Source organism: Salvelinus namaycush, chromosome 13, assembly GCF_016432855.1.
Source record: "Salvelinus namaycush isolate Seneca chromosome 13, SaNama_1.0, whole genome shotgun sequence".
Lineage (NCBI taxonomy): Eukaryota > Metazoa > Chordata > Actinopteri > Salmoniformes > Salmonidae > Salvelinus > Salvelinus namaycush.
In genome coordinates this window covers 45104788-45128766 of record NC_052319.1, presented here as the reverse complement: position 1 = coordinate 45128766, position 23979 = coordinate 45104788, and the positions used below count along the sequence as shown (strand labels likewise).

General features: G+C 41.4%; 1 protein-coding gene across 1 annotated transcript; it reads right to left on the bottom strand.

Annotated features, from left to right (window-relative positions):
* Window positions 1–14655: 14655 nt before the first annotated feature.
* LOC120058153 (plasma kallikrein-like) lies at window positions 14656–23062 on the bottom strand. Its single transcript, XM_039006620.1, has 7 exons — window positions 23047–23062; window positions 21850–22655; window positions 16457–16556; window positions 16007–16157; window positions 15732–15876; window positions 15248–15508; window positions 14656–15023 (listed from the first exon to the last, which is right to left on the bottom strand). The coding sequence occupies exons 1-7, from the start codon at window positions 23060–23062 to the stop codon at window positions 14838–14840; spliced, it is 1665 nt and encodes a 554-aa protein (XP_038862548.1). The 3' UTR covers window positions 14656–14837.
* Between the last annotated feature and the right edge of the window lie 917 nt (window positions 23063–23979).

The following is a 23979-nucleotide window of genomic DNA, read 5'->3' as shown; positions in this document are numbered from 1 at the left end:
ATATGGAGGCTATATACAGTAAAGAGACAACATGGAGGCTATATACAGTAAAGAGACAACATGGAGGCTATATACAGTAAAGAGATAAAATGGAGGCTATATACAGTAAAGAGACAAAATGGAGACTATATACAGTAAAGAGACAAAATGGAGACTATATACAGTAAAGAGACAAAATGGAGACTATATACAGTAAAGAGACAATATGGAGGCTATATACAGTAAAGAGACAACATGGAGGCTATATACAGTAAAGAGACAACATGGAGGCTATATACAGTAAAGAGACAATATGGAGGCTATATTCAGTAAAGAGACAAAATGGAGACTATATACAGTAAAGAGACAAAATGGAGACTATATACAGTAAAGAGACAATATGGAGGCTATATACAGTAAAGAGACAACATGGAGGCTATATACAGTAAAGAGACAAAATGGAGACTATATAGAGTAAAGAGACAAAATGGAGGCTATATACAGTAAAGAGACAAAATGGAGACTATATTCAGTAAAGAGACAATATGGAGGCTATATACAGTAAAGAGACAATATGGAGGCTATATACAGTAAAGAGACAATATGGAGGCTATATACAGTAAAGAGATAAAATGGAGGCTATATACAGTAAAGAGACAAAATGGAGACTATATACAGTAAAGAGACAAAATGGAGACTATATACAGTAAAGAGACAATATGGAGACTATATACAGTAAAGAGACAAAATGGAGGCTATATACAGTAAAGATACAAAATGGAGGCTATATACAGTAAAGAGACAAAATGGAGGCTATATACAGTAAAGATACAAAATGGAGGCTATATACAGTAAAGAGACAAAATGGAGGCTATATAGAGTAAAGAGACAAAATGGAGGCTATATACAGTAAAGAGACAATATGGAGGCTATATACAGTAAAGAGACAACATGGAGGCTATATACAGTAAAGAGACAACATGGAGGCTATATACAGTAAAGAGACAATATGGAGGCTATATACAGTAAATAGACAACATGGAAGCTGTATACAGTAAAGATACAAAATGGAGGCTATATACAGTAAAGGAGACAACATAGAGGCTATATACAGTAAAGAGACAACATGGAGGCTATATACAGTAAAGAGACAATATGGAGGCTATATTCAGTAAAGAGACAAAATGGAGACTATATACAGTAAAGAGACAAAATGGAGACTATATACAGTAAAGAGACAATATGGAGGCTATATACAGTAAAGAGACAACATGGAGGCTATATACAGTAAAGAGACAAAATGGAGACTATATAGAGTAAAGAGACAAAATGGAGGCTATATACAGTAAAGAGACAACATGGAGACTATATTCAGTAAAGAGACAATATGGAGGCTATATACAGTAAAGAGACAATATGGAGGCTATATACAGTAAAGAGACAATATGGAGGCTATATACAGTAAAGAGATAAAATGGAGGCTATATACAGTAAAGAGACAAAATGGAGACTATATACAGTAAAGAGACAAAATGGAGACTATATACAGTAAAGATACAAAATGGAGGCTATATACAGTAAAGAGACAAAATGGAGGCTATATACAGTAAAGATACAAAATGGAGGCTATATACAGTAAAGAGACAAAATGGAGGCTATATAGAGTAAAGAGACAAAATGGAGGCTATATACAGTAAAGAGACAATATGGAGGCTATATACAGTAAAGAGACAACATGGAGGCTATATACAGTAAAGAGACAACATGGAGGCTATATACAGTAAAGAGACAATATGGAGGCTATATACAGTAAAGAGACAACATGGAAGCTGTATACAGTAAAGATACAAAATGGAGGCTATATACAGTAAAGAGACAACATGGAGGCTGTATACAGTAAAGAGACAAAATGGAGGCTATATACAGTAAAGAGACAACATGGAGGCTATATACAGTAAAGAGACAAAATGGAGGCTATATACAGTAAAGAGACTAAATGGAGGCTATATACAGTAAAGAGACAACATGGAGGCTATATACAGTAAAGAGACAATATGGAGGCTATATACAGTAAAGAGACTAAATGGAGGCTATATACAGTAAAGAGACAAAATGGAGGCTATATACAGTAAAGAGACAATATGGAGGCTATATACAGTAAAGAGATAAAATGGAGGCTATATACAGTAAAGAGACAAAATGGAGGCTATATACAGTAAAGATACAAAATGGAGGCTATATACAGTAAAGAGATAAAATGGAGGCTATATACAGTAAAGAGACAATATGGAGGCTATATACAGTAAAGAGACAATATTGAGGCTATATACAGTAAAGAGACAAAATGGAGACTATATACAGTAAAGAGACAAAATGGAGGCTATATACAGTAAAGAGACAAAATGGAGGCTATATACAGTAAAGAGACAATATGGAGGCTATATACAGTAAAGAGACAAAATGGAGGCTATATACAGTAAAGAGACAAAATGGAGACTATATACAGTAAAGAGACAATATGGAGGCTATATACAGTAAAGAGATAAAATGGAGGCTATATACAGTAAAGAGATAAAATGGAGGCTATATACAGTAAAGAGACAAAATGGAGGCTATATACAGTAAAGAGACAACATGGAGGCTATATACAGTAAAGAGACAATATGGAGGCTGTATACAGGGGATAACGGTACCAGGTCAACGTGCGGGGGTACAGGATAGTCTAGGTAATGTGTACATGTAGGTAGGCTATATACAGGGGATAACGGTACCAAGTCAATGTACGGGGGGTACAGGTTAGTCTTTTTCGGTTATTGTGCCACCAACTGAATTTTGCTCTGTCAGGAGTACCCCTGAAGTAATGTTTACATACCCTACATTACTCATCTCATATGTATATACTGTACTCTATACCATCTACTGCATCTTTATGTTTACATACCCTACATTACTCATCTCATATGTATATACTGTACTCTATACCATCTACTGCATCTTTATGTTTACATACCCTACATTACTCATCTCATATGTATATACTGTACTCTATACCATCTACTGCATCTTGCCTATGCCGTTCGGCCATCTCTCATCCATATATCTTTATGTACATATTCTTATTCATTCCTTTACACTTGTGTGTGTATATGGTAGTTGTTGTGAAGTTGTTAGATTACTTGTTAGATATTACTGCATGGTCGGAACTAGAAGCACAAGCATTTCGTTACACTCGCATTAACATCTGCTAACCATGTGTATGTGACAAATACAATTTGATTTGATTTGATTTCAAGTAACCACTCATACGCTTTTTACCAGTAGGCGTATGGTCTCATGAGTCTTCTCAAGGGTTCCCTGTGTATAGGCCAATATCTTTTTGAGCTTCAATCTACCTTTTACTGCCTGGCGGAAAGCCTTTGTTGAATTGAAGCTGGTTCTTAATGCAGGTTAAAAAAAAACTAGTTTATGCTATTTTCTAAATCACATTAAAAAACATTCTGATGATTTGTGCACTCATTGATCATATCGGGGCATCTGGATTGACGACAGAATTTCCTACAGAAAAAATGTTGACGAGTTAGTTAAGAAATTGAGAATTAAAATAGGCTTCCTGTACAGCAACAGATCATGCCTTTCATTAAATATCAGAAATAAATAATTCAATCAACATTTATTCCACTTTCGACTATGGCAGTACGATCTAGACCAGGGGTGGGCAACTCCAGTCCTCCAGAGCCTGATTGGTGTCACACGTTTTCTACATCTGTCACGCCCTGACTTTAGTTATATTTGTTTTCTTTATTATTTGGTTAGGTCAGGGTGTGACAAGGTGTGGTTTGTTTTAGTTTTTGTATTGTCTAGTGTTTTTTGTCTTGTCTAGGGTTTTTGTTATCTATGGGGATTTTGGATTGTCTAGGGGTTTGTAGGTTTATGGTGGTCTGAGTGGGTTCCCAATCAGAGACAGCTGTTTCTCGTTGTCTCTGATTGGGGAGCCTATTTAAGTTGCCATTTTCCATGTTGGTTTTGTGGGTAGTTGTTTTCTGTTTTGTGTTGGTCACCTTACAGGACTGTTATGATTTTCGTTTATTCACTTTGTTATTTTGTATTTAGTGTTCAGTTTTCATTAAAGTATGAACACTTACCACGCTGCGTTTTGGTCCGATCCTTCCTGTTCATCAGACGAAGAAGATCGTTACAACATCCCCTGCAAACACAGCTGATTAATCAAATGTTATTCTAAACTAAAGATCATTATTAGGTGATTATTGGAGTCAAGTGTGTTAGGTGGGACTGGGCCAAAACTGTGACACCTATCAGGCCCTCGAGGACTGGAATTACCCACCCCTGATCTATATGAATGCAGCTTCCACTGTATTGAAGCCCTTAGACACAGTTTACCATAGAGCTCTACGTTTTATTAAGGGCGATAGGTTCAGCACACATCACTGCATTTTGTATCAAAATGTAGACTGGCCCTCTTTGAGGTCTTGTAGATGGATGCATTGCACTTTGTTTATGAAGCCCTCTCCCATAAACTCCCATCATACCTTACTACATTGTGGATGTACAGGCATATGGCTGCCGGACCTGGGCTCAGGGATGGCTAATATTAGAGATCCTGTAAAAGAGACCTTGGTCTCAGTGTGACTTCCCTGTTTAAAAAAAGAATACTAATAAAAACAATTAAAAAAAACATATATAGCGCAATTGCTTCTGCTGAGTGGGACAATGCCTGAGATCCATTGAACCTCTCTCTCTCTCTCTCTCTCTCTCTCTCTCTCTCTCTCTCTCTCTCTCTCTCTCTCTCTCTCTCTCTCTGCAGTGGAGAGGGTAAAGAAGGAGGCAGCAGAACAGGCTCGGAGAGCGGCAGAAGAGCAGATTCAGATTCAGCAACAGCTGATGGAAAAGATTGAGAAAGAACGAGAGATCAACAAACAGGAATATAAACAAGTGCTGGATGCCAGACTTAAGGTAAGGAAGGTAGGAGAGGGAGATATTTTCTGATATCCCTTTCATATCTAGACAAAAACCTTTACCAAACCATCTTCTTGGCTAGCTGGCTAGCCAGTTCAAATAATGACCACAAATTATGACAAAATTGACTGCAGCAAACTTGTATTCATTATAACAGGAAAATGAACACATTACAAGATAATTATTTACAAGTTACAAGTTGCTGCCGAATATATTGGCACCCTTGCACTTTTCTAAAATACTTCCCTATTCTAAAATAAAAATCATGTTTGGTCTTCACATGTTGTTATGTGATTGTCAACATTGCAGAAACAAATGTGTTTTGGGAAACTTAAGTAAACAATTTCAATTAAGAAAGACAAAAGACATGGACAAAATTATTGGCACCCAGGAGCTTTAGCAAAGACAACTGCAAAAATATACTTATTTTAGCCATCAATTAGCTTGCTAGACCTTTCTACTGGCAATTTGGCCCATTCGTTAGAAACAAACTGCTCAATTCTTTAATGTTTGAGTGTAGCCTTCCACCAACAGTTGCTTTCAGAGCACGCTATAGGTTTGTGATGAGATTCAGATTAAGACTCATTGCTGGTCCAGTGTTTATTCTTGAACCGATCCTGGGTGCTCTTTGATGTGTGTTTGGGTTGTTGTCCTGCTGGAAGACCCACGACCTTCAACAGAGACCCAGTTTTTGGACATATTGCACTCAAAAAACCTTGATAATCTGCTGATTTAATTATGTCTTGCACATGTTCAATACCCCCAGTACCAAAGGCAGCAAAGCAACCCCACAGTATTATCAAACCTCCCCATCCTTGATCTGATTCAAGATGGTGCCAACAAACACAGTTGCCCTGTTTCTAGTTTCTAGCTAACTTTGCAATATTGTAAAACATTTTGTCGTACTTTCTTTGCTCAGAACGTTTCTGGTATAATTTTCTGCAACCGACAATAACTATTGAACATTAGATCACTCACCACAAATTAGATTTCTCTGGACCGAATCCTTTGTTTGGACTTCCATCCTGGGCGTTCAACCAAAATGACATCTCCGGAGGAGAGGAAAGAGAGGTGGTGTTCTCGTCAGAAGGAAGGCAAACCGTCCACCGCTTCCCAATGTATTACTTGCCAATGTTCAGTCTTTGGACAATAAGGTAGACGAGCTCAGGGCGAAGATCTCCTTTCAGAGAGACATCAGGGACTGTAACATACTGTTTCACGGAATCATGGCTTTCTCCGGATATACTGTCCCTTTAGCCAGCAGGGTTCTCCGTCCATTGCGCAAACAGGACAAAATAACTCAACATGAAAAACAAAGACGGAGGTTTATGTTTCATGATTAATAACTCATGGTGTGATTGTGGCAACATACTGGAAATGAAGACCTTTTGTTCACAGAATCTGGAATACCTCACTATCAAATGCTGACCCCATTTCCTCCCAAGATAATTTTCAGCAGTTATTGTTACAGCCATGTATATTCCCCCTCAAGCTGACACCACGTTGGTACCCAAGGATCTGTACGGGGCTTCGAACAAACTGGATACTGCATTTTTTGAGGCCACATTTGTCGCTGGTGACTTTAACTTCTTCGGGGTAGGGGGCAGCATTTTCACTTTTGGATAAATAGCATGCCCACATTCAACTGCCTGCTACTCATCCCCAGAATATAAGATATGCATATTATTAGTAGATTTGGATAGAAAACTAAAACTGTTTGAATCATTTCTAAAACTGTTTGAATCATGTCTGTGAGTATAACAGAACTTATGTAGCAGGCAAAACCCCGAGAACAAACCATTCAGATTTTTTTTTTTGAGGTCACTGTCTTTTCAATGAGGTTTCATTGGGAAACCAGATTTCTAAGGGACTTGTTTGCAGTTCCTACTGCTTCCACTTGATGTCACCAGTCCTTAGAAATTGGTTGATGTTTTTCCTTTGTGTAATGAAGAAGTATGGCCATCTTGAATGACAGTCACATGAAGTGAATTGTTTGAGAGGCACATTACCAGAAAAGTTGTGTCAGTTTGTTTTATTTTTGTATTGAACACAGATCATCCCGTCTTCAATTTCATCGATTATTAACGTTTAAAAATACCTAACGTTGTATTACAAAAGTAGTTTGAAATGTTTTGGTAAAGTTTACATGTAACTTTTGAGATATTTTGTAGTGGCGTTGCGCAAGTTGGAAGCTGTGTTTTTCTGGATGAAACGCGCCAAATAAATTGACATTTTGGATATATATCGACGGAATTAATCGAACAAAAGGACCATTTGTGATGTTTATGGGACATATTGGAGTGCCAACAAAAGAAGTTCGTCAAAGGTAAGGCCTTTATATTTTTATTTCTGCATTTTGTGTCGTGCCTTCAGTGTTGAAATATGCTACTCTCTTTGTTTACTGTTGTGCTATCATCAGATAATAGCATTTTATGCTTTCGCCGAAAAGCCTTTTTGAAATCTGACATGTTGGCTGGAATCACAACGAGTGTAGCTTAAATTTGGTATCTTACATGTGTGATTTAATGAAAGTTTGATTTTTATAGAATTTTATTTGAATTTGGCGCTCTGCATTTTCCCTGGCTCTTGGCCAGGTGGGACGATTGTGTCCCACCTACCCCAGAGAGGTTAACATACAGAATCTGAGGAAAGTGCTTCTGGTATTGCAAATGAAACATTGCTTGTCCCTTGACCCGAGACAGCTACACGGCTCTCCCTTTGGCAAATCAGATCATGCCCCCATCCTGCTGTTTCCATATAGGCAGAAAGTAAAATAGGAAGGACCAATTGGAATCTACGCCACAGGACTGTTTTGATTATGTGGACTGGGATATGTTCCCGGGTCCGGGTCACTTCTCGATCAAAGAGGCAGAGCCGCTGACTGAGTTGCTGACGTTGGCCCTCACAGCTCACGAGGACGTTGGGCTCCCTGTCTTAATGGCCGACATGAGTAAGTCTTTTAAGCTTGTTGACCCTCGCAATGCTGCCAGACCGGACAGAATCCCAAGCCGCATCCTCAGAGGATGCACAGACCAGCTGGCTGTTGTGTTTATGGACATATCTTCCAATCCCAGTATGTTGTCTGCACATGCTATAAGATGTTCACCATTGTTCATGTTCCCAAGCAAGCTAAGGTAAATGGAACTAACGGATTTTCGCCCTGTTGTACTCACTCTGTCATCATTAAGTGCTTTGCGAGGCGAGTCAAGGACCACATCACCTCCACATTAACTGACCCCCTCAACCCACTACAATTTGCATATCACCCCAACAGATCAACGGATGACACAATCACCATTGCACTGCACACCGTCCTATCCCACCTGGACAAGAGGATTACCTATGTGAGAATTCTGTTCATCGACTACAGTTCGGCTTTCAACACCATAGTGCCCTCCAAGATCATCTCTAAGCTCAGGGCCCTGGCACTGAACCCTACCCTGTGCAACTGGGTACTAGACTTCATGACAGGTGGTGAGGGTAGCATGCGGGCTAGGCATGACTCAATCATCAAGTTTGCTGACGACACGACAGTGGTAGGCCTGATTGCCAACAACAATGAGACAGCCTACAGGAAGGTGGTTAGAGCCCTGGCAGAGTGGTGCCAAGAAAAATAAGCTCCTCCTCATTGTCAATAAAACAAATGAGCTGATCGTGGTCTACAGGAGACACCAGTGAGAGCACATCCCCATCTACATCAACAGGGCTGCAGTGGAGACGGTCTAAAGTTTCAAATTCCTGAAATGTTCCCACCACATCGACACCGTGGTGAAGAAGATACAACAGCGCCTCTTCAACCTCAGGAGGCTGGAGAAATTTGGCATGGCCATTGTCGTGGCAATTTCCTGTATTACCAAATGATGAGAGAGTAAACCACACACCAGTCAGAGTTATACTTAAACTTCACCTTTAATAATCATTAAGCTTTTGCAATAGCATTTGACTTTCAACATTTCAGTATCTCTAATGAAAAGTTGAGAGTGCCTAACATAATGGCAACTGAGATCTTTTATGGCAAAGATCCACCCCCTAGTCGACATGACAAACCACAGATAATAGGAACTGCTTCACAAAGAAAGACTTTTACTTTAGAGAGGAGTATCCCATACAGAGACAGCATTCGCTATAAATTATCGTTCAGTTTGGTCTTCTAAACAAGGTTCTAATCTCATCCTTGATACTTCACTGTCTACCAAAACATTACCTCATCCAATGGAATATATCAATTGTCAATACTAGATACTCCCAAACGTGGACAAACTCAAAATCAGACAGTGAGCCTCTTAGGTCATATACTAGGTCAAGATAAGGGCAACCTCAGAGGGGAAATACAATGGTTCCAGACACAGCCATACTCTTTCCCCCAATGAGAAAAGTAGGGAGTGACTGGCGTACAGACATTGTATGAGATAGCGACAATGGTTCCCCATTAATAACGCCATCCCTTCACATGGTTTAGGAATAGTTACATTGACATATGAAGAAAAGCCTGACCTCTCCCCTCTCTGCGCCCCAATGTGACTAAGCCCTAGCTGAGAAGTGATAACTGCAACTACCAACCCTATAGACAAAGGGAAAGATTTTAATGACAAGTATCTCACAAGCATATGATGAAAATAAAACATCTTATCTATGTTACCCAACTCATTCTGATTCATCCCCAACACCATCGAGAGCATTCTGTCAGGCTGCTTCATCACCTGGTAAGGCAACTCTGGAGGGCAGACTGTCTGCCCTCCAGGACATCTCTAGCACTAGGAGTCATAGGAAGGCCAAAAATATCACCAAGGACCTCAACCTCCAGGGTGTCATGGCCTGGTGCATCAAAGCCAGGAAAGAGAGATTGAGAAACAACTTCTGTTTCCAGGCTATCAGACTGTCATCACTCACTGGCCACCGCACGGAACTCTGGCCGGCAACTAAAACACTAAGACTAGCCAACTACTTCCCTGTACTCTGGATTGCACTTTAGAGACTGCTGCCCCATGAATATAGAGTAATTGAACACTGGTCACGTTAACAACGTTTAAGTATTGTTTTACCTACTGACTCAAATGACTGCGCCATTTGAGCTAGAAACATAAAAATGTTGCTACACCTGCTTTAAAATCAGCTAATCTGTGTACGCAACCAATACACTTTGATCTGATTGAATTATAGTGAGGATGTTGTTTTATTTGAATGCTTCATTTGGTTGGTAAACATTGGATGACCTCACTACTAAAGGCCACACAAGAATGCCTCATTGAACTTAGCAAAAAAAACACCTAAAACAAGCTTTAATCCTTGGAAAATGTTCTGTGGACCAATTAACCTTTCAGTGGCCCTTAAACATGACTGTGTTGGCTATGGCCCTGTTGCAGCTCAGACCTTAGACAGGTAGTATTAATATGAATGTGTTAACTATGGCCCTGTAGCAGATCAGACCTTAGACAGGAAGTATTAATATGAATGTGTTAACTATGGCCCTGTAGCAGCTCAGACCTTAGGCAGGTAGTATTAATATGACTGTGTTAACTATGGCCCTGTTGCAGCTCAGACCTTAGACAGGTAGTATTAATATGACTGTGTTAACTATGGCCCTGTAGCATCTCAGACCTTAGGCAGGTAGTATTAATATGACTGTGTTAACTATGGCCCTGTAGCAGCTCAGACCTTAGACAGGTAGTATTAATATGACTGTGTTAACTATGGCCCTGTAGCAGCTCAGACCTTAGACAGGTAGTATTAATATGACTGTGTTAACTATGGCCCTGTAGCAGCTCAGACCTTAGACAGGTAGTCTTAAACTAAATTAGAGCTCCTTGGCAATACCGATCAGAACTATACTGACTGATGACCAAATGAAACATTCAAAGAATAGAACACCCTCACAACAGTCAAACATGGGGGAGGTTTGATAATGTTCTGGGGTTGTTTCGCTGCCTCTGGTATGGGAGCCTTGAAGGTGTGCAAGACATTATGAAATCAGGAGATTATTAAGTTGTTTTGGAGGGCAATGTTCAATCCGCGGTCAAACAAAAAATGGGTCTCTGTTTGAATGTTATGGGTCTTCCAGCAGGACAACAACCATAACAGATTTAGCGTTTCAAATTGTACGGCTCTTTAACTTATTCAAAATAACGGTTGTTTTCTTTCTTTGTATTATCTTCTACCGGATCTATTGTGTTGTATTCTACTACATTCTTTTCACATTTCCACAAACTTCAGAGTGTTTTCTTTCAAATGGTACCAAGAATATGCATATCCTTGCTTCAGGTCCTGAGTTACAGGGAGTTAGATTTGGGTATGTCATTTTATGCGAAAATTGGAAAAAAGGGTCCGATCCTTAAGAGGATTACGATAGAAACAGCAAAAAACTTCAAATGTTCAGACTTAAAATAGTATTATTATTATTTTTATAACTACTACAATTATGGATTTTGTTTATTTAGATGGTTGAAGCAGGCACACACCTTTTCCCTTAAAATCTACATTTTCTACTTGTTCATTTGTTTTCATTATTACATTTCAGGAGCTGAAGGACCTAACGGATAAAGGCTTTAAGGAAATAGGGGAATACATGGAGAAAAACAAAAACGGCGTTCAAAGTAACGATAATCCAACTCCTCAAAATAATGTCTCCAAAATGTTGGATGGAGTTGGGACTATTTGTTCCTTTGTTCCTGGCGTTGGCACTGCGATTGGGGGCGGTCTTATTGCCAGTGCCAAAGCTTTAGACTACGCATCAGAACTCGTAAAGTAACTGTCCAGTGTTTACAGATTTCTATCAAATGTAACCTATTAATAATAAAAATATGAGGGAAATATTTTCCTTATTAAAAGAAAAAAAGGTAATTGGGTATGTTTTCCGTGTTGGAATGGTGCGGGTCTGTACAGAAACAGAAGGATGTGAGTGTATACCAGTCATTGCAGATATTCATGTAAGTAGACCCCTAATTGGTCAGCTTAGCCAATGATGCAGGATGGCATCATTCTCTATGAGGAAATAGCGCACATTTTTTAAACTGTATGTTTGAGATACAAAGTTTGACTATGTTTAAAAAATATATATATATTCTCCAATTATTGCTTTGGCCAAAATTACGAGTATTGGAAGAGTCAACAACAGTATTTCGGTATGAGGTAACAGAATATGTGCGATTTCCACTGGACACATACTTTAAAGGGGCAACAGCCCAAATGCATTTTGTACTTTGTAATGGAAACAAATAAGCAGCAATTGGCCAGCTGAAGGCCAGGCACCACAGGCTGCACTTGGCCAGCTGAAGGCCAGGCACCACAGGCTATACTTGGTCAGCTGAAGGCCAGGAACCACAGGCTGTAATTGGCCAGCTGAAGGCCAGGCACCACAGGCTATACTTGGCCAGCTGAAGGCCAGGCACCACAGGCTGCACTTGGCCAGCTGAAGGCCAGGCACCACAGGCTATACTTGGCCAGCTGAAGGCCAGGCACCACAGGCTGTACTTGGCCAGCTGAAGGCCAGGCACCACAGGCTGCACTTGGCCAGCTGAAGGCCATGCACCACAGGCTATACTTGGCCAGCTGAAGGCCAGGCACCACAGGCTATACTTGGCCAGCTGAAAGCCAGGCACCACAGGCTGCACTTGGCCAGCTGAAGGCCAGGCACCACAGGTTGTACTTGGCCAGCTGAAGGCCAGGCACCACAGGCTGCACTTGGCCAGCTGAAGGCCAGGCACCACAGGCTGTACTTGGCCAGCTGAAGGCCAGACACCACAGGCTGCACTTGGCCAGCTGAAGGCCAGGCACCACAGGCTATACTTGGCCAGCTGAAGGCCAGGCACCACAGGCTATACTTGGCCAGCTGAAGGCCAGGCACCACAGGCTATACTTGGCCAGCTGAAGGCCAGGCACCACAGGCTGCACTTGGCCAGCTGAAGGCCAGGCACCACAGGCTATACTTGGCCAGCTGAAGGCCAGGCACCACAGGCTGTACTTGGCCAGCTGAAGGCCAGCTGAAGGCCAGGCACCTCAGGCTGTTCTTGGCCAGCTGAAGGCCAGCTGAAGGCCAGGCACCTCAGGCTGTTCTTGGCCAGCTGAAGGCCAGGCACCTCAGGCTGTTCTTGGCCAGCTGAAGGCCAGCTGAAGGCCAGGCACCTCAGGCTGTTCTTGGCCAGCTGAAGGCCAGCTGAAGGCCAGCTGAAGGCCAGGCACCTCAGGCTGTTCTTGGCCAGCTGAAGGCCAGCTGAAGGCCAGGCACCTCAGGCTGTTCTTGGCCAGCTGAAGGCCAGCTGAAGGCCAGGCACCTCAGGCTGTTCTTGGCCAGCTGAAGGCCAGCTGAAGGCCAGGCACCTCAGGCTGTTCTTGGCCAGCTGAAGGCCAGCTGAAGGCCAGCTGAAGGCCAGGCACCTCAGGCTGTTCTTGGCCAGCTGAAGGCCAGCTGAAGGCCAGCTGAAGGCCAGGCACCACAGGCTGTTCTTGGCCAGCTGAAGGTCAGGCACCAAAAGGCTGAAATTACATGTTTGCATCTACCTATCAATAATGAGAAATGTTGATATGTTGATCCATAGTATTATTCAAAAGTAACATACATTCAACTGGTAAACGTTGATTGTTATACGATTAAGGGGGAAAACATTACCTTATGAGGGTGGTGCCTGGCCTTAAGGCCACAGTCTAATGAATTATGTTTTATTTTCCTTTATTTAAGTCCCTTTATTCATCCAGCGTGTTTTCCTTTGATCTACTTTTAGATATTTACTGTAAAGTGTATTGCAATTTTAAATAAAGATTGATTTGATAAACAAAATGATTTGTAATAATGTTACCAACAATTTGTTGATTATATCTAATCTAGTAATGATGAGTCGATTATTAACTTTATAAATAGGTTGACAAAGTTTTGGCAAAATGTCTAAATACTTCTAATCACGTACATTACTTCATGACAAATAATGTAACCTTATTGTAAAGAGTTACCAGATATGATATCCTTTCAACATGTAAAATATGACACAGTAAGGATGTATCTTGAGGAAAAGTTTGATTTAATAAACGTTCTAACAGTTTTTTGGGGACACGCCAGCACTGGATAGCTACGCCGATCTAAATAATACATTTGCAAATGTAAACAAAATAAAATCTGCTGAGACATGTATTTCCTGTTTTTTAAGGTATACAACAGACAAAGTGTACTAGGCAGAAATAGATTCATTTATATTAGTACACAACATGTTAAAATGTATCTATCAATGTATTATAGAACTGTGTTTTGTGACATTTTGTCAATATCCACAAATCACCTCTTCAATCCAGGACGAACAAATAATTGTTAATGTAACACAGGGGTACTTAGGATCATCACATGTTGTTGAATTAGTAAAAGCCAAAATACCCTTCAAAAGCCTGCACACACACACACACACACACACACACACACACACACACACACACACACACACACACACACACACACACACACACACACACACACACACACACACACACACACACACACACACACACACACACGCACGCTCTCTCTGTCTCTCTCTGTTTCTCTCTGTCTCTCTCTGTCTCTCTCTGTCAATTCAATTCAATTCAATTCAATTGACTTTATTGACATGGCAAGTTCATTATTACTTACATTGTCAAAGTATACATATCGAAAAATCTAAATCAAATATATATGTATATATATACAAAATATATATATATATTTATATATAAATAAATGGTCTCTCTGTCTCTCTCTGTCTCTGTCGCTCTCTTTCTCTCTGTCTCTCTCTCTAACAACTATGAAAGGGTAACGGTTTAGCTCTATCAGAAATGTGTCCTCTATCCAGGGCATGATGAGCAGTGTATTTATGCAGGAATAGATACCATTATGTTAGTACACTATAATCAAAGTGCTTTCTAGTTATTTATTCCTGCTTGTTTAAAGACATGTTGTCACCATATCCGTGCAACACCTCTTTAATCCAGGGCATAAAGAAAGGGATTTTCATGTACACATGAGGATATTGGGAATCATCACATCTCTTAGCATAATTATAAGCAACGATACCCTGTGCCTTGTTGTTACAAATAAGAGGTCCCCCTGAATCTCCCTGGAACACAGAACAACAGGAATTAGAGAACAGACATACAGAAGTGTGATTGTGAAAGGAGAATAAGTGAACACTTCAAAGGCTGTTTTAGTGTTCCAGTACAGTAATGTTACACATAAATAAACACTGCTTATCTGATCAACTAAAACCTGTACTGGTTGTCCTCTACAGCATGTTGGTTCTACTATTACTATAATCATTTGATTTCAGTTCAATTTAGTTACCTGACAAAATCCTTTCCCTCCGGTAGTACGAGTGCACATCATTTGATTTATGTCAAAGTTTTTCTGCCACACGCTCTTGCATTCAGAGTTATCCTCCACCGTCACCGCCACTTCCATCAAAACGTCCGAACCCTGCTTGTTGTTCGAGTTAGTCTTGCCCCAACCAGCTACGGAGCACTTGGGGGATGCTGGGATATGTTCATCCTCCTTTGGGAGTCCAACGACCGTCACATACTGGGTTAGACGAGCTGTGGTCTTTAGCTATAAGAGGAAATATAATAAAATAAAATTGGGTAAAATTATTCTATTCTATTTGTATAATTCAGAATAAACCTTGAATAAACTGTATAAATGTTGATGTTAGTGAAGATAATCAGTATCAATTGAATGCATTTTTTATAAGCCCCTGCATTCATTTAAAGTTTATACAAAATAAGTACTATATACTGTAGAAAGGAGACATTAGGGGTGTCTTGAAGATTACCTTCAGTAGCATGATGTCATAACTATTCTGCGTTATATTCTCATGTAAGGGATGCCGATGGTAATGTGACACCTGAATCTTCTGACAGCTCTTCTTCCACTTCTTTAAGTCTTGGGCTCCAAGCACCACCGTTAAAGGATAAGCACTAACAGAAAATCAAAAAAGGTTCACAAGACATAGAATGAAATAGAAGAAGTCCTCAAGAGACGTAACAAGATGCAACAAAACAAACCGAATCTGGATTAATTTGTTGTCTACGACAAAGAAAGACTCACTTCCTTAAGCAGTGTGCTGAAGTCAGGACAAAGTCCTCCCGGATGAGCATTCCTCCACAAACATGGTATCCTCTGTGTTGCAGAGAGACCATATAGGGCCTAGAGTGGGGCTTAGCTATCTTACCACCCACAATACCACTCTCAGAGGCTCCTTGGAAGGAGGGGGAAAGAGGATATCATGTTAACTATGTCTTCTGGGACACACAAGGAGCAAAAAAACAACATAATTTGTGTTCAATTTGGTTAACAAATAGCTACCTCTACTGTCTGCTACCAACTGGTTATTTTTAGAGGATAATCTGATATACCTTCTTAACTAGCTGGTTCTTTGTAGAGAATAATCAGCTGTACCTTCTTTACTAGCTGGTTCTTTGTAGAGAGTAATCAGCTGTACCTTTTTTACTAGCTGGTTCTTGGTAGATATATAATGTATAGAATAGATCAACTCACCAGCAGAGGAAAGGAGTTGGAGGAGGATGAGGAGGTAAAGGTACATGGTGGTGGACAGGCAGAGATCTAGATGATTAGAGAGACTGCAGGTTTCTCCTCTCTATACATACCACATTTACAACCTCCCCCTTTCCCTCCTCCATACCCCCACATACACTTATTCATACTGAAAGTGAAAGCTGAGGTAAGGTGAGATGGAGTGGAAATATCACACGTTTTTAAGTTGGTTGTAAGTGGCCTCAGATGATTCATACCAAAAAGCACCTTTTAAAACAAAGTACACCGTCCGTATGTCTCCTTAGAATGTCATTCATGTCCTTAACCTGTTAGGACATTAACAGGAAACAGACTAGAATCATTAGAAATGCTTATCTGACTATACAATTCAACCAATAATTACCTTGCTTACTACCTCACTGAGCACTTTGTTATGAAGAAAATACGTTTTGACACAAATGTAACGTCTAACTTGCGCCGAAATGGTTTGTAGTTGCAAATGACCAGGTTGCAAAGCTGTAACACACGGTGGGTATGTTGTGGGCAGGGATTTTTCCTACGACCAATCAAGAGAGTGAATTTCTCTTTCGACCAATCAGGTGAGATGTTGTCTATCTATATATATGCCTACTTCCTTTTCAATTTCCAACTTCCTCCTTCCACACCCCTCCCTCCCTCCCTACACACACACACACACACACACACATACACACACACACACACACACACACACACACAGAGCAAGAAGAATCTGGTGGTCTTGCAGATTATTCATACTGAAAGTGAAAGCTGAGGTAACGGTAGATGGAGTGGAAATATCACTCATTTTAATATGTTGATTGTCAGTGGTGAGTGGTCTCAGATGAAGCAAAAAGCATATTTTTAAATAAAGTAAAAACCCATCTGAATGTCTGCTCAGATATCCTCGTTTTCCTTCCATTCATGTCCCTGACTAGCCTGACAGGACCTCAACAGAAACAAGACTAGGGTGTTTTAAAATCCTTCACTTTATGTCAAACTGAACCAATAACCTCACTACTTTCTTAGACAATGAGCTTGGAAAGCATATTTACACAAACATTTATACAAACGCTGATTTTGCCTTTAGACACAAGTCTCCACTCCAGCAACAACAAAAAAACACTTCATAATTGTCCCAAGGGAATAGATTCTACATCTCCATGAGGGCAGAGGAGGTTCTGCCGTCACAGTCAAGCTGCAATTAATATTGTCCTTGTTAAAGTGAAGCCTCAAAGTCTTTCTGTAGGGGGTCCTGTTCCCAGTTTAACCAGTCTTTGTAGTGGAGGTGGTCCTTATGGAACCCCGTTCTCTGCTGAAGAGTAGGTCAACAGTGCAGTATATTACAGTACAGTACAGTACAGTATAGTAGGTCAACAGTACAGTACAGTACAGTATAGTAGGTCAACAGTACAGTACAGTACAGTATAGTAGGTCAACAGTACAGTATAGTATAGTATAGTAGGTAAACAGTACAGTACAGTACAGTATAGTAGGTCAACAGTACAGTACAGTACAGTAGGTCAACAGTACAGTACAGTACAGTACAGTATAGTATAGTAGGTCAACAGTACAGTACAGTACAGTAGGTAAACAGTACAGTACAGTACAGTACAGTAGGTCAACAGTACAGTACAGTACAGTACAGTAGGTCAACAGTACAGTACAGTACAGTACAGTAGGTCAACAGTACAGTACAGTACAGTACAGTACAGTAGGTCAACAGTACAGTACAGTACAGTATAGTAGGTCAACAGTACAGTACAGTACAGTATAGTATAGTAGGTCAACAGTACAGTACAGTACAGTATAGTAGGTCAACAGTACAGTACAGTACAGTATAGTAGGTCAACAGTACAGTACAGTACAGTACAGTATAGTAGGTCAACAGTACAGTACAGTACAGTATATTAGGTCAACAGTACAGTACAGTACAGTATAGTATAGTAGGTCAACAGTACAGTACAGTACAGTACAGTACAGTATAGTAGGTCAACAGTACAGTACAGTACAGTATATTAGGTCAACAGTACAGTACAGTATAGTATAGTATAGTAGGTCAACAGTACAGTATAGTATAGTATAGTAGGTCAACAGTACAGTACAGTACAGTATAGTAGGTCAACAGTACAGTACAGTATAGTAGATCTACAGTACAGTATAGTAGGTCAACAGTACAGTACAGTAGGTCAACAGTACAGTACAGTACAGTATAGTAGGTCAACAGTACAGTAGGTCAACAGTACAGTACAGTATAGTAGATCAACAGTACAGTACAGTATAGTAGATCAACAGTACAGTATAGTAGGTCAACAGTACAGTACAGTATAGTAGATCAACAGTACAGTATAGTAGGTCAACAGTACAGTACAGTATAGTAGATCAACAGTACAGTACAGTACAGTAGATCAACAGTACAGTAGATCAACAGTACAGTAGGTCAACAGTACAGTAGATCAACAGTACAGTATAGTACAGTAGGTCAACAGTACAGTAGATCAACAGTACAGTATAGTACAGTAGGTCAACAGTACAGTAGGTAAACATTATAGTACAGTAGGTCAACAATACAGTAGGTCAACAATACAGTAGGTAAACAATACAGTAGGTCATTTTGATTAAATGACAGGAATTGTGATAAACTGAGTGTAAATGTATTTGGCTAAGTTGTATGTAAACTTCCGACTTCAACTGTTTATTCTGCCTGGTTAGCCATGTGCGGGGGTATCGTCGAACGGAACCACGGTGTCCCCGGACCATCCCGTCTCAGCCTCCAGTATCTATGCTACAATAGTCTTTGTGCTGCGGGGCTAGGGTCAGTCTGTCCTATCTGGTGATATTCTCCTGTCTTATCTGGTGACATTCTCCTGTCTTATCTGGTGACATTCTCCTGTCTTATCTGGTGACATTCTCCTGTCTTATCTGGTGACATTCTCCTGTCTTATCTGGTGACATTCTCCTGTCTTATCTGGTGACATTCTCCTGTCTTATCTGGTGACATTCTCCTGTCCTATCTGGTGACATTCTCCTGTCCTATCTGGTGACATTCTCCTGTCTTATCTGGTGACATTCTCCTGTCTTATCTGGTGACATTCTCCTGTCTTATCTGGTGACATTCTCCTGTCTTATCTGGTGACATTCTCCTGTCTTATCTGGTGACATTCTCCTGTCTTATCTGGTGACATTCTCCTGTCTTATCTGGTGACATTCTCCTGTCTTATCTGGTGACATTCTCCTGTCTTATCTGGTGACATTCTCCTGTCTTATCTGGTGACATTCTCCTGTCTTATCTGGTGACATTCTCCTGTCCTATCTGGTGACATTCTCCTGTCCTATCTGGTGACATTCTCCTGTCTTATCTGGTGACATTCTCCTGTCTTATCTGGTGACATTCTCCTGTCTTATCTGGTGACATTCTCCTGTCTTATCTGGTGACATTCTCCTGTCTTATCTGGTGACATTCTCCTGTCCTATCTGGTGACATTCTCCTGTCCTATCTGGTGACATTCTCCTGTCCTATCTGGTGACATTCTCCTGTCTTATCTGGTGACATTCTCCTGTCTTATCTGGTGACATTCTCCTGTCTTATCTGGTGACATTCTCCTGTCTTATCTGGTGACATTCTCCTGTCTTATCTGGTGTCCTGTGTGAACGTAAGTATGCTCTCTCTGATTCTCTCTCTCTCCCTACCCTCCCGGAGGACCTGAGCCCTAGGATCTTAACGGTCACAACTTGCAGACTTGTTTACGTGCTGCTGTTCGTTTCAGTGCTAACCTTACTTTGCTACCTGACAATTTTAAGGTTTTTACTTTTTAATTACCGTTTATATTTTTTGTTTTTCTCTCACTCAACATTTTGTCCCTAATTGTCCCTAGAATTTCTAAGCAAACAGCTGGAGCCAGGGCTTTCTCCTATAGAGCATTTTTATGGAATGGTCTGCCTACCTATGTAAGAGACGCAGACTCGGTCTCAACCTTTAAGTCTTTATTGAAGACTCATCTCTTCAGTAGGTCCTATGATTGGGTGTAGTCTGGCCTAGGAGTGTGAAGGTGAACGGAAAGGCTCTGGAGCAACGAACCGCCCTTGCTGTCTCTGCCTGGCCGGTTCCCCTCTCTCCACTGGGATTCTCTGCCTCTAACCCTATTACAGGGGCTGAGTCACTGGCTTACTGGTGCTCTTTCATGCCGTCCCTAGGAGGGGTGTGTCACTTGAGTGGGTTGAGTCACTGACATGGTCTTCCTGTCTGGATTGGCGCCCCCCTTGGGTTGTGCCGTGGCGGAGATTTTTGTGGGCTATACTCGGCCTTGTCTCAGGATGGTAAGTTGGTGGTTGAAGATATCCCTCTAGTGGTGTGGGGGCTGTGCTTTGGCAAAGTGGGTGGGGTTATATCCTGCCTGTTTGGCCTTGTCTGTGGGTATCATCGGATGGGGCCACAGTATCTCCTGACCCCTCCTGTCTCAGCCTCCAGTATTTATGCTGCAGGAATTTATGTGTCGGGGGGCTAGGGTCAGTCTGTTATATCTGGAGTATTTCTCCTGTCTTTTCCGGTGTCCTGTGTGAATATAAGTATGCTCTCTCTAATTCTCTTTTTCTTTCTTTGTTTCTTTCTTTCTCCCTCTCGGAGGACCTGAGACCTAGGACCATGCTGTTTCGTTCAGGAACCTATTTGGCTGGATCCGGTACCTCTCTGTTTCGTTCAGGAACCTATTTGGCCGGATCCCTCTTTTCACACCTCTTGTGGCATGAAAAGTAATAGTCACATTTTACAATGTAAACATTTGAATAAAGGAGATCAAAGTTAATTCGAGTTTCCTTTTCCTTAATTAGATTTACTACCTGGGCCTGATATTTTAAGAGTTGATTTGGGTTGGGTTGGCCCGGGCTTATGATTTGCGTAACATTGTAAGCTATATTTAAGACCAACGTGTTGCCATGGCTACGTGAGAAGCTCACCTGTATCTCTCACAGATCAACTCTCATCTCTCCAGCGTAGCATTGAATCATTTATTTCCTTATAGAATCATATCCGAGCGGCTCGGTGGACGTGAGAGGATGTACTTTTCTTAGCTCCTCGCCAGAGCGTTTAAACATTTGATTTGTTTGTTCCAAAACATTATGGGAAGATCAAAATAACACTCTACAACCTGAGACTCCAGACTCCTGTCACTTTTTTGTCATTTTTCGAAAATGTCAGGCACCAACCGCAAGAGTCAGCTTTAGATGCTGACCACACTGCCCGTGTCGCGTGCACGAGCATTGCAAAAAACATTTACACATACATGTTATTCAATCATTGCACCCACACTTCTCGCACGCTTCAATGAGCATCAGAGTAGCCAGGCGCTAGAATAGAACTTGGTTGTTGATGCTTGACACACTGCAAGTCCAGCGTCTGGTGTGAAGGTGTGGCACAGCAGTAGGACCCTGAGGGTGAAGGTCTGGCCCAGAAGTAGAACACTGAGGGTGATGGTCTGGCCCAGCAGTAAAACACTGAGGGTGAAGGTCTGGCCCAGTAGTAGAACCCTGAGGGTGAAGGTGTGGCCCAGCAGTAAAACACTGAGGGTGAAGGTCTGGCCCAGTAGTAGAACCCTGAGGGTGAAGGTCTGGCACAGCAGTAGAACCCTGAGGGTGAAGGTCTGGCCCAGCAGTAGGACCCTGAGGGTGAAGGTCTGGCACAGCAGTAGAACCCTGAGGGTGAAGGTCTGGCCCAGCAGTAGAACCCTGAGGGTGAAGGTGTGGCCCAGCAGTAGAACCCTGAGGGTGAAGGTGTGGCCCAGCAGTAAAACACTGAGGGTGAAGGTCTGGCCCAGCAGTAGAACCCTGAGGGTGAAGATCTGGCCCAGCAGTAGAACCCTGAGGGTGAAGGTCTGGCACAGCAGTAGAACCCTGAGGGTGAAGGTCTGGCCCAGTAGTAGAACCCTGAGGGTGAAGGTCTGGCACAGCAGTAGAACCCTGAGGGTGAAGGTCTGGCCCAGCAGTAGAACCCTGAGGGTGAAGGTGTGGCCCAGCAGTAAAACACTGAGGGTGAAGGTCTGGCCCAGCAGTAGAACCCTGAGGGTGAAGATCTGGCCCAGCAGTAGAACCCTGAGGGTGAAGGTCTGGCCCAGCAGTAGAACCCTGAGGGTGAAGGTCTGGCCCAGCAGTTTGAGATGGTGGATGTAGTTGGTTTGAGGTTTGAGGGTACCTGCAGTCCCAACAACAGGGCAGGACAGGACATGAAAACACCAAAACCCACAGAAACACAGAGGAGAATGTGAGAAGGTGAGAAACAGCATGCTAGACCTGCAAATGTTACCGTAAAGTTGTTTCCGGGGAGTGTATTGCCTAGTAACAGAGACCATGTGGAGCTGTGTGGGTTTTAGGGTCTATTTCTGAGACGGTGTTGGTTCACAGAACAACAACAGGAAGAGCACAGAGGTGGATGGTGGTTTCTCAATAACTAGGTGAGAGAGAGACATATATGACAGGTTTCAGTGGAACAGAAGAGGGCACGCCACACACACACACACACACACACACACACACACACACACACACACACACACACACACACACACAGGGTCAAAAGTCCATACAGTCATCAATGGTCATATTGCTGTATTTCAGCCTGCATTTTAAATAGATTGAATATTGTGTCACTGGCCTACACACAATACCTCATGATGTCGAAGTGGAATTGTGTTTGTTGAACATTTTAGAAATGAATACAGTTTTAAAGCTGATATGTCTTGAATCAATGAGTCTTCAACACCTTTGTTAATAAAGGCAAGCCTAAATGTGTTCAGCACACGCAACATTCTAGACGAAAACCTGGTTCAGTCTGCTTTCCAACAGACTGGTAGATGAATTCACCTTTCACCTGGACAATAACATAAAACACAATTCCAAATCTATACGGGAGTTGCTTACCAAGAAGACTTTGGATGTTCCTGAGTGGCCGAGTTAAAGTTTTGTCTTAAATCAGCTTGAAAATCTATTGCAAGACTTTAAAAGAGTAATGGGCAAAATATTGTAAGAGTCTAATGAAGTATATGCCCTGATTCAGTCTAATGAAGTCCCCCCCTGGATTTACAGTGTAATGAAGTCTACCCCTGGATTTACAGTCTAATAAAGTCCACCCCTGAATTTACAGTCTAATAAAGTCCACCCCTGGATTTACAGTCTAATGAAGTCTACCCTGGATTTAGTCTGATGAATTACAGTATACCCCTGGATTTAGTCTGATGAATTACAGTATACCCCTGGATTTAGTCTGATGAATTACAGTATACCCCTGGATTTAGTCTGATGAATTAGTCTACCCCTGGATTTAGTCTGATGAATTACAGTATACCCCTGGATTTAGTCTGATGAATTACAGTATACCCCTGGATTTAGTCTGATGAATTACAGTATACCCCTGGATTTAGTCTGATGAATTACAGTATACCCCTGGATTTAGTCTGATGAATTACAGTATACCCCTAGATTTAGTCTGATGAATTACAGTATACCCCTGGATTTAGTCT